The sequence below is a fragment of the Salmo trutta genome, chromosome 31 (genome assembly GCF_901001165.1).
Source record: "Salmo trutta chromosome 31, fSalTru1.1, whole genome shotgun sequence".
Taxonomy (NCBI): Eukaryota; Metazoa; Chordata; class Actinopteri; order Salmoniformes; family Salmonidae; genus Salmo; species Salmo trutta.
Window position 1 is genome coordinate 33,882,157 of NC_042987.1, and position 12,407 is coordinate 33,894,563.

Sequence of the window (12,407 nt, forward strand, 5' to 3'; positions counted from 1 at the left end):
GGCAGATCTTTTTGTGAATAGCCTGGCAGTTTTCAGCCGAACAGCCTGTCATTTTCTACATGAAGGGGGTAGTTTTCCACTGATGAGGCTGCACAGACAGCATCGGCCGTCTCACCGGCAGCAAATCACTACTCTGTTAAAAGTCCCTGATGCGTAGCAAACTCTGCCTGCCAAACCTCACTTCAAATCTGCCTGCTAGCACAGCCTCCAGTAATTGGAGGCATTACACTAGCTTTGGACAGAATAGCAAATGAGCGCTATGAGCTTAGGCAGAAACCGTACAGATGGAACCAAAAGGTGGTACTGAGAGATGGGGGGGGGGGGGTGGAATCAGAAGAGGGTACTGAGAGACGGGGGGGGTGGAATCAGAAGAGGGTACTGAGAGATGGGGGGGTGGAATCAGAAGAGGGTACTGAGAGATGGGGGGGTGGAATCAGAAGAGGGTATTGAGAGATGGGGGGGTGGAATCAGAAGAGGGTACTGAGAGACGGGGGGGGTGGAATCAGAAGAGGGTACTGAGAGATGGGGGGTGGAATCAGAAGAGGGTACTGAGAGATGGGGGGTGGAATCAGAAGAGGGTACTGAGAGATGGGGGGTGGAATCAGAAGAGGGTATTGAGAGACGGGGGGGTGGAATCAGAAGAGGGTATTGAGAGATAGGGGGGTGGAATCAGAAGAGGGTACTGAGAGATAGGGGGGTAGAATCAGAAGAGGGTATTGAGAGATGGGGGGGTGGAATCAGAAGAGGGTACTGAGAGACGGGGGGGGTGGAATCAGAAGAGGGTACTGAGAGATGGGGGGGTGGAATCAGAAGAGGGTACTGAGAGATGGGGGGTGGAATCAGAAGAGGGTACTGAGAGATGGGGGGGGTGGAATCAGAAGAGGGTATTGAGAGACGGGGGGGGTGGAATCAGAAGAGGGTATTGAGAGATAGGGGGGTGGAATCAGAAGAGGGTACTGAGAGATAGGGGGGTAGAATCAGAAGAGGGTACTGAGAGATGGGGGGGGTGGAATCAGAAAAGGGTACTGAGAGATGGGGGGTTAGGGGATGTATCTGTGTGTGGGGAGTGGAATAGTGTGTGTGTTGGGGGGGTGGCATTTGTGTTTTGTTTGTGTGTGCGTGTGTGGCTGTGTGTGGGGGGAAGGGAGTGTGTGCAAGCAAATGTGCATGTGTACGTGCATGTATTAGTCTGTGTGTGTGTGTGTGTGTGTGTGGGTGGATGATTATCCTTCCCCACACACACTCTCATGTACACACAGTGGTAAGTACAAGAGCTTGTCTGTTGTTAATCTCCCAGTAATCACATGGCTCACTCTGGAGATTTGACGTTCTACTGCACGAGTGTCTGGCCATCAAAGAGCATACGACAAGCAAGCAGGAAATTGCCTGCCATCTACGCGCCGCATCCTCCGTTCTTACTCCATCAAACACGCTCATTAAAATCTACAGATGAACTGTCTCAGTTGATTTGTCATTACCTAATAGGCTGTAATATGAGGATGGTGTCACATCCTTTCCTGAGAAGCTTGCTGTCGTCTAGCATTAAATGGAAGGATAAAAAAAAAAGAATTTCCGAAACAGTTTTGTTGCGATTAAGTGCTGGAAGATTGAAGATTTCTAGCTTCTAGTCCGTGGTGGTCCTGAGAGATATTGTGTTGGATCAACATTGATTTCATTGTAGAAAAATAGAATGCGACGCCCCTCTCCTGACAGCACGTGTCAACGACACTCCACACAGTCAATATGGAGCATACTCTCTGGCTGAACGCACTAGTTAGTCAAGGCCCTCATCTTCAACACCTAATGCACTGAAGTGCTGTATAGTCAAAGCTCTGCAAAAACCTACAATACTATTCTTCATTCTTTAACCCAACCTTTATTTGACCCATTGACATAAATCGACTCTTCTCCAAGGGAGACCTGGCCAAGATGGCAACTTCAGTATCTATATTAATAGGTTTCTCCCATCTACGTCTAGTGCTGTATGTTCCTAAACAACCTTTACTGAGGGCTACAGTACAAGAAGAATATCTATCACAAGACCCATTATAGCCCAGATATACTCAATTATACACAAGAAGGAAATCATGCCAGATCTAACCATACGTCTCAATGACCTATCCCCACGTTCTTCTTCAACTGGGACACTATATGGTGTTGGTGGCAGTACGTCTATCTTCTCAAGGACAAATTCGGAGGAAGATGGACATGTCACCACCGATCTCTCCTCAGGGAGATTATCATACGCCTGCTTGCTCAGCATCGGGTCCAAAAAAAAAACTATAAATATCTGCATTAGCCTTCCAGGCCATCCACAAGGGTCGGTTTTAACACAGTCAATAAGAACAGAACATCAGTTAGGTGTCCACCACTAGGGTGTTGCCAGGTGACAGCACCGCTCATCAATATTGGCAAGACAAGATCGATGTGACATGATGCGGTCGTGTACAGGTCATGTACAGGTCGTGTCCAGGTCGTGTACAGGTTGTGTACAGGTCGTGCACAGGTCATGTACAGGTTGTGTACAGGTCGTGTACAGGTTGTGTACAGGTCGTGTACAGGTTGTGTACAGGTCGTGTCCAGGTCGTGTACAGGTTGCCAAAAAATGCACATAGAGCCACTACCATTGTTGGAATGATGCCAGGGTATCTCGCTTCCTTGAAGCCTCTCCCATGACGGAGGACGAATCTATAGTCCTGCTTTCTCACTAATTAATGAGCTGTGTGGACTGGTCTTTGATTAAGCTTAAAAGTGAATGAGTTTCATAACTAATATGATATTCTAAAAGAAAAACATACTTGCTATTCCCTATGTTCGTCCTACGACTGGAAGAAGAGAAGACCTGGAATTACTTTGTGCTGGACCCGCAGAGAAATAAAAGAGAATACCATAGATCACTTTAATAATTGATTTGCATATGATTATCGAAAAAATACTAAGAGAGAAATGCGTATTTTGTTCGAGTTTCTTTTTTTTGTTTGTTTACAATTCCATACACCTTAGTCTTACAGAAAGAAGTCTGCCCTGATGGACATTAATTTCCTTATTTTTCTTATTTCACATAGATTTTTTTTATCCTGGTACATGGCCCCTTTAAACTGTCATTTTTCTTTTGATGTTGCCAACAATAAACAAACATACAAACGAGGGTTCACACGGAGGTCAGAGGGGTCAAATGAAAATGAACTGTGGGCGGATTTAGTAGGGATGGGGAGATCATATAACACAGCAGATACTGACAGCTGGCGTACTTAAAAAAAAAAAACATGTCAAGAGTAATTCACTGAATAATTCAAACTTTTTGTGGGTCAGGTTGATATTGAGGTCACATAATTATCATCTTAATGGCAACATATTTCATTTGCAAGGGATCCTTGACACATTTTACTTAAGAAAACATCCGACACATCAACATAGATATCAGTTAGCCTGGTACCATATTCTATGTGCTTTAGCCAACTTCCCTGACTATCAGTGTCAGGCCAAACATGTTCGGCATGACAATGGGAAAACACAGAGACGATTTGGTTAAAGCACAAACGGACTGGAGCCCCAGGCTAAGATATCAGTAGCGTGTCCAGAATAATGGAATTGACAACTGTACTGACAGGCTGACAATGTCTGCAAGCAATGGTGACTAGAAGTAGCTATGGTTCATCATTAACCCTTTCCTACGAGCCACAGCTGCCACAAAATATTTCATTCTTGTTTAATCATTAAATTCACTGTCTAGTGTATTAAGTTAATGTGTGAAAGAAACAAAAAAAAAGATATCCCTCAATTACTGTAGAAAATGCAATACTATTATCAGCTATAAGAAATAACTTAGCATCAAAAACAAGACATAGTTGAATAAAATAAGAGTAAGAAAATAGAGTAATAGTTATGCGGAACCATTGTCTCTTGTTCACATGACGTTCATCCACAACAGTTCCAATTTGGCATGCACATGATGGTGTGTCCTGTACTGTGTTACAGTCAAATACGTCCTACTCAGTCAGCCCCTTTATCCAGTGAAGGTGAATGGGACACGCAAACACACATACAGTATCATAAGACCAAAACATTCCACTGACATGAAAGACCACAATTAAAGAAAGTGGACAAAACAAGATAATAAAAAACAGCAATTCTTATAGAAGTCTGCAATCAAGTTCTCTGACCAAGGGCATTAGGATACAATCTTTTCAGGTGTCCGCGTTCCTTCAGAATCCATAGAATCCGTCCTCAAAGACTCATCATTTGAACAAACCCTTTTGTATCATCATTGCGCCTGTATCTTTCCAGTACATAGTATCCATATCCGTTCCCATCCGTGGTCAAAGTCAATGATAAAGGCAGGGAAGACATGGGAATCACTTTGGCAACAGGACACTTCCCAGGCAGCAGAAAACACATGCAGACATGCAAACATAACCTGAGGGGGAGTTTGGCTTTCTGTCAATGGACGGTTCTCGAAATCACAAATGTCAATACTGAGTGCGAGCACACACCAATAATCAAGTTCTCCACAAGCTGCTCAAGAGTCTATTCTCAACAGAGCTCCACTGAAGCTGTCCAAAGTCAAGATGTCCTTTTCCATGTTAGTTTTGTCTAGGTACAGCAGACCACTTTTGTTTTGTCTAGAAATGGGTCATCCATTCATTCATTCATTGGGTTCTGCTAGTAGAGCTCCTAGGTAGTTTCTAGTGGGTCCAGTTTCCTCTGCTGATTTGTTGGTTTGTTGTTCTGTTGGTCCAGATCCAAACCTCAGACCCTTATGGGGAGAGTTGCGCTCATCTGTTGTCGAACGATGTCATTCTGACTGCTGTCCAGGCTCTTCATGTGGTGGCCAGGCAACGTCCCCCCGATCCGCATCAGATCCCTGTCAACAGAGGCAATAGGTCAGTCACGTGTGGTTTTTTTCAAGAGTACAAACTGTTACACCAGTGTTTTTAGATTCCTGGTTCTGGAGCAGAGACCCATAGGGTGTGCAGGGTTTCGTTCCAGCTCAGTGCTAGCACAACATGTTCAACTTATCGACTAATCATCAAGCCCTTGGTTTGTTCAATTAGGTGTGCTAGAGCTACACTTGTCTACTTGAAACTTCATTTAACCAGGAACAGGGCTGAAGAACGCTGCTGTGTTAGGTGGTATAGTATTACGCTGTCAACAACACTGAGGATGGGAGACAGCACACAGCACACAGTGACAATCCATCAAATATGTGTTGATACCGATCATGGAAAAGACAACCTAGAAGCCAGTTCCACCACTTACAAAATCCAATTTAACCTCTGAGCAGAATAAATTAATCATGTTGGGATTGTAATAAAAACTAGTACCTCCGTCATCTTCATTCTAAAGATACTACAATATCAGTACAATATTGATAATGCTCACTCACTCACTCACTCACTCACTCACTCACTCTCACTCACTCACTGATGAGGCCATAAATGAATCATCGGCATGTCATCGGCATACAATGACACCTAGCATAACACACGCAAGACACACATTGACACACACACACACAAACACACACACACACACATTGACACACACACACAAACACACACATCCCCATTTGGCCCATCACAGCAATGGGCTTGGCCTCCCGTAGCAACCTAATTAAATACATTCCTCTTTTAGCTTCTCTTATTATTATCTCTTATTACCCACACTCCATCACCTCAGGTCTCTGTTAGTCTGTTTCTACATCCTCCATCACCTCATGTCTCTGTTAGTCTGTTTCTACATCCTCCATCACCTCAGCTCTACATTAGTCTGTTTCTACATCCTCCATCACCTCAGCTCTACATTAGTCTGTTTCTACATCCTCCATCACCTCATGTCTCTGTTAGTCTGTTTCTACATCCTCCATCACCTCAGCTCTACATTAGTCTGTTTCTACATCCCCATCACCTCAGCTCTACATTAGTCTGTTTCTACATCCTCCATCACCTCAGCTCTCTGTTAGTCTGTTTCTACATCCTCCATCACCTCAGCTCTACATTAGTCTGTTTCTACATCCTCCATCACCTCAGCTCTACATTAGTCTGTTTCTACATCCTCCATCACCTCAGCTCTACATTAGTCTGTTTCTACATCCTCCATCACCTCATGTCTCTGTTAATCTGTTTCTACATCCTCCATCACCTCAGGTCTACATTAGTCTGTTTCTACATCCTCCATCACCTCAGCTCTCTGTTAGTCTGTTTCTACATCCTCCATCACCTCAGCTCTCTGTTAGTCTGTTTCTACATCCCCCATCACCTCAGCTCTCTGTTAGTCTGTTTCTACATCCTCCATCACCTCAGCTCTACATTAGTCTGTTTCTACATCCTCCATCACCTCAGCTCTCTGTTAGTCTGTTTCTACATCCCCCATCACCTCAGCTCTCTGTTAGTCTGTTTCTACATCCTCCATCACCTCAGCTCTACATTAGTCTGTTTCTATATCCTCCATCACCTCAGCTCTACATTAGTCTGTTTCTACATCCTCCATCACCTCAGCTCTACATTAGTCTGTTTCTACATCCTCCATCACCTCAGCACTACATTAGTCTGTTTCTACATCCTCCATCACCTCAGCACTACATTAGTCTGTTTCTACATCCTCCATCACCTCAGCACTACATTAGTCTGTTTCTACATCCTCCATCACCTCAGCTCTCTGTTAGTCTGTTTCTACATCCTCCATCACCTCAGGTCTCTGTTAGTCTGTTTCTACATCCTCCATCACCTCAGCTCTACATTAGTCTGTTTCTACATCCTCCATCACCTCAGCTCTACATTAGTCTGTTTCTACATCCTCCATCACCTCAGGTCTCTGTTAGTCTGTTTCTACATCCTCCATCACCTCAGGTCTACATTAGTCTGTTTCTACATCCTCCATCACCTCAGCTCTACATTAGTCTGTTTCTACATCCTCCATCACCTCAGCTCTACATTAGTCTGTTTCTACATCCTCCATCACCTCAGGTCTCTGTTAGTCTGTTTCTACATCCTCCATCACCTCAGGTCTACATTAGTCTGTTTCTACATCCTCCATCACCTCAGCTCTACATTAGTCTGTTTCTACATCCTCCATCACCTCAGCTCTACATTAGTATGTTTCTACATCCCCCATCACCTCAGCTCTCTGTTAGTCTGTTTCTACATCCTCCATCACCTCAGCTCTACATTAGTCTGTTTCTACATCCTCCATCACCTCAGGTCTCTGTTAGTCTGTTTCTATATTCTCCATCACCTCAGCTCTACATTAGTCTGTTTCTACATCCTCCATCACCTCAGCTCTCTGTTAGTCTGTTTCTACATCCTCCATCACCTCAGCTCTCTGTTAGTCTGTTTCTACATCCTCCATCACCTCAGGTCTCTGTTAGTCTGTTTCTACATCCTCCATCACCTCAGCTCTACATTAGTCTGTTTCTACATCCTCCATCACCTCAGCTCTACATTAGTCTGTTTCTACATCCTCCATCACCTCAGCTCTACATTAGTCTGTTTCTACATCCTCCATCACCTCAGCACTACATTAGTCTGTTTCTACATCCTCCATCACCTCAGCACTACATTAGTCTGTTTCTACATCCTCCATCACCTCAGCACTACATTAGTCTGTTTCTACATCCTCCATCACCTCAGCTCTCTGTTAGTCTGTTTCTACATCCTCCATCACCTCAGGTCTCTGTTAGTCTGTTTCTACATCCTCCATCACCTCAGCTCTACATTAGTCTGTTTCTACATCCTCCATCACCTCAGCTCTACATTAGTCTGTTTCTACATCCTCCATCACCTCAGGTCTCTGTTAGTCTGTTTCTACATCCTCCATCACCTCAGGTCTACATTAGTCTGTTTCTACATCCTCCATCACCTCAGCTCTACATTAGTCTGTTTCTACATCCTCCATCACCTCAGGTCTCTGTTAGTCTGTTTCTACATCCTCCATCACCTCAGGTCTACATTAGTCTGTTTCTACATCCTCCATCACCTCAGCTCTACATTAGTCTGTTTCTACATCCTCCATCACCTCAGCTCTACATTAGTATGTTTCTACATCCTCCATCACCTCAGCTCTCTGTTAGTCTGTTTCTACATCCTCCATCACCTCAGGTCTCTGTTAGTCTGTTTCTACATCCTCCATCACCTCAGCTCTACATTAGTCTGTTTCTACATCCTCCATCACCTCAGCTCTACATTAGTCTGTTTCTACATCCCCCATCACCTCAGCTCTCTGTTAGTCTGTTTCTACATCCTCCATCACCTCAGCTCTACATTAGTCTGTTTCTACATCCTCCATCACCTCAGCTCTACATTAGTCTGTTTCTACATCCTCCATCACCTCAGCTCTCTGTTAGTCTGTTTCTACATCCTCCATCACCTCAGCTCTACATTAGTCTGTTTCTACATCCTCCATCACCTCAGCTCTACATTAGTCTGTTTCTACATCCCCATCACCTCAGCTCTACATTAGTCTGTTTCTACATCCTCCATCACCTCAGCTCTACATTAGTCTGTTTCTACATCCTCCATCACCTCAGCTCTACATTAGTCTGTTTCTACATCCTCCATGACCTCAGCTCTCTGTTAGTCTGTTTCTACATCCCCCATCACCTCAGCTCTACATTAGTCTGTTTCTATATCCTCCATCACCTCAGCTCTACATTAGTCTGTTTCTACATCCTCCATCACCTCAGGTCTACATTAGTCTGTTTCTACATCCTCCATCACCTCAGCTCTACATTAGTCTGTTTCTACATCCTCCATCACCTCAGGTCTCTGTTAGTCTGTTTCTACATCCTCCATCACCTCAGGTCTACATTAGTCTGTTTCTACATCCTCCATCACCTCAGCTCTACATTAGTCTGTTTCTACATCCTCCATCACCTCAGCTCTACATTAGTATGTTTCTACATCCTCCATCACCTCAGCTCTCTGTTAGTCTGTTTCTACATCCTCCATCACCTCAGGTCTCTGTTAGTCTGTTTCTACATCCTCCATCACCTCAGCTCTACATTAGTCTGTTTCTACATCCTCCATCACCTCAGCTCTACATTAGTCTGTTTCTACATCCCCCATCACCTCAGCTCTCTGTTAGTCTGTTTCTACATCCTCCATCACCTCAGCTCTACATTAGTCTGTTTCTACATCCTCCATCACCTCAGCTCTACATTAGTCTGTTTCTACATCCTCCATCACCTCAGCTCTCTGTTAGTCTGTTTCTACATCCTCCATCACCTCAGCTCTACATTAGTCTGTTTCTACATCCTCCATCACCTCAGCTCTACATTAGTCTGTTTCTACATCCCCATCACCTCAGCTCTACATTAGTCTGTTTCTACATCCTCCATCACCTCAGCTCTACATTAGTCTGTTTCTACATCCTCCATCACCTCAGCTCTACATTAGTCTGTTTCTACATCCTCCATGACCTCAGCTCTCTGTTAGTCTGTTTCTACATCCCCCATCACCTCAGCTCTACATTAGTCTGTTTCTATATCCTCCATCACCTCAGCTCTACATTAGTCTGTTTCTACATCCCCATCACCTCAGCTCTACATTAGTCTGTTTCTACATCCTCCATCACCTCAGCTCTCTGTTAGTCTGTTTCTACATCCTCCATCACCTCAGCTCTACATTAGTCTGTTTCTACATCCTCCATCACCTCAGCTCTCTGTTAGTCTGTTTCTACATCCTCCATCACCTCAGCTCTCTGTTAGTCTGTTTCTACATCCTCCATCACCTCAGCTCTACATTAGTCTGTTTGTACATCCTCCATCACCTCAGGTCTCTGTTAGTCTGTTTCTACATCCTCCATCACCTCAGCTCTACATTAGTCTGTTTCTATATCCTCCATCACCTCAGCTCTACATTAGTCTGTTTCTACATCCTCCATCACCTCAGCTCTCTGTTAGTCTGTTTCTACATCCTCCATCACCTCAGCTCTACATTAGTCTGTTTCTACATCCTCCATCACCTCAGCTCTACATTAGTCTGTTTCTACATCCTCCATCACCTCAGCTCTACATTAGTCTGTTTCTACATCCTCCATCACCTCAGCTCTACATTAGTCTGTTTCTACATCCTCCATCACCTCAGCTCTACATTAGTCTGTTTCTACATCCTCCATCACCTCAGCTCTCTGTTAGTCTGCTCTCTGCCATCTCTTTCTCTGTCCTATTACCGACATTCAGGAGGCAGCCAAGAGCACGGGGAATTAAACCTAGGTCAGACATTACATTTCCACACGCAATTAGCTTCACAGAGGCCCGCTCCTGGCAATAGGAATCACTCTTGGGGTAATGCTGCAACAGTGAAACTGGAAGACATTGAGGCTCAAGCGAGAAACTGATAAGTGGTATATGATATTTTTGTGGTTTTGTTTGGTGGGGTACAAAGAGCTGAACCAGACCTTCATGCCCTATACATCAGTTTAGCCCAACACGCTGCTGTTGATATTGTTGATCGCATGCCAAAACAACAAATCAAACCAACAACAAAAAAACACTAAATGTGTAGGTTGGTGTTTCGATAATTACTACTATTGACAGTATACTTTGAATTTCTGTTCATTATCATGGGAGAGGTTTTTGTGCAAATCTGTAGGTTTCTCGGCTGCAGACGCACGTAAGCTTATTTAGAAGTTGTTGTTTAGAAACCATTTAACTTTTTCTTTACACCGGTCTTGTTGTGCATATAAAAATACATATATATAACAATTATGAATAAAAACATTTATATAAAAAAGTCCTCTCACTGTCAACTGCGTTTATTTTCAGCAAACTTAACATGTGTAAATATTTGTATGAACATAAGATTCAGCAACTGAGGCATAAACTGAACAAGTTCCACAGACATGTGACTAACAGAAATGGAATAATGTGTTCCTGAACAAAAGGGGGGGTCAAAATAAAAAGTAACAGTCAGTATCTGGTGTGGCCACCAGCTGCATTAAGTACTGCAGTGCATCTTCTCCTCATGGACTGCACCAGATTTGCCTGTTCTTGCTGTGAGATGTTACCCCACTCTTCCACCAAGGCACCTGCAAGTTCTCGGACATTTCTGGGAGGAATGGCCCTAGCCCTCACCCTCCGACCCAACAGATCTCAGACGTGCTCAATGGGATTGAGATCCGGGCACTTCGCTGGCTTGGCAGAACACTGACATTCCTGTCTTGCAGGAAATCACGCACAGAACAAGCAGTATGGCTGGTGGCATTGTCATGCTGGAGGGTTATGTCAGGATGAGCCTGCAGGAAGGGTGCCACATGAGGGAGGAGGATGTCTTCCCTCTAACGCACAGCGTTGAGATTGCCTGCATTGACAACAAGCTCAGTCCGATGATGCTGTGACACACTGCCCCAGACCATGATGGACCCTCCGCCTCCAAATCGATCCCGCTCCAGAGTACAGGCCTCAGTGTAACGCTCATTTCTTCGACGATAAAGGCGAATCCGACCATCACCCCTGGTGAGGCAAAACCGCGACTCGTCAGTGAAGAGCACTTTTTGCCAGTCCTGTTTGGTCCAGCGACAGTGGGTTTGTGCCCGTAGGCGACGTTGTTGCCGGTGATGTCTGGTGAGGACCTGCCTTACAACAGGCCTACAAGCCCTCAGTCCAGCCTCTCTCAGCCTATTGCGGACCGTCTGAGCACTGATGGAGGGATTGTGCGTTCCTGGTGTATCTCGGGCAGTTGTTGCCATCTTGTACCTGTACCACAGGTGTGATGTTCGGATGTACCGATCCTATGCAGGTGTTGTTACACATGGTCTGCCATTGCGAGGACGATCAGCTGTCCGTCCTGTCTCCCTGTAGCGCTATCTTAGGCTTCTCACAGTACCGACATTGAAATGTATTGCCCTGGCCACATCTGCAGTCCTCATGCCTCCTTGCAGCATGCCTAAGGCATGTTCACGCAGATGAGCAGGGCCCCTGGGCATCTTTCTTTTGGTGTTTTTCAGAGTCAGTAGAAAGGCCTCTTTAGTGTCCCAAATTGTCATAACTTTGACCTTAATTGCCTACCGTCTGCAGGCTGTTAGTGTCTTAACGACCGTTCCACAGGTCCATGTTCATTAATTGTTTATGGTTCATTGAATGAGCATGGGAGACAGTATTTAAACCCTTTACAATGAAGATCTGTGAAGTTATTTTGATTTTTACAAATTATCTTCGAAAGACAGGGTTCTGAAAAAGGGACGTTTCTTTTTTTGCTGAGTTTAATAATAATTATTAAAAATATATATAATAATAAAGAAATAAAAAATAAAAAATGTATCTTTATTTGACAAGGCAAGTCAGTTAAGAACAAATTCTTATTTTCAATGACAGCCTAGGAACAGTGGGTTAACTGCCTTGTTCAGGGGCAGAACGACAGATTTGTACCTTGTCAGCTCGGGGATTCGAATTTGCAACCTTGCGGTTACTA

General features: G+C 44.3%; 1 protein-coding gene across 1 annotated transcript in view; it reads right to left on the bottom strand.

Annotated features, from left to right (window-relative positions):
- Positions 1 to 2,885: 2,885 nt before the first annotated feature.
- The window catches only part of LOC115170062 (ephrin type-B receptor 3), a 56,796-nt gene continuing 47,274 nt past the window's right edge, over positions 2,886 to 12,407 (bottom strand). The window contains exon 15 of the mRNA XM_029726306.1: positions 2,886 to 4,864. Coding sequence (XP_029582166.1) covers positions 4,750 to 4,864 — 115 coding nt within the window. The 3' untranslated portion in view covers positions 2,886 to 4,749. The remainder of the gene's footprint in view (positions 4,865 to 12,407) is intronic.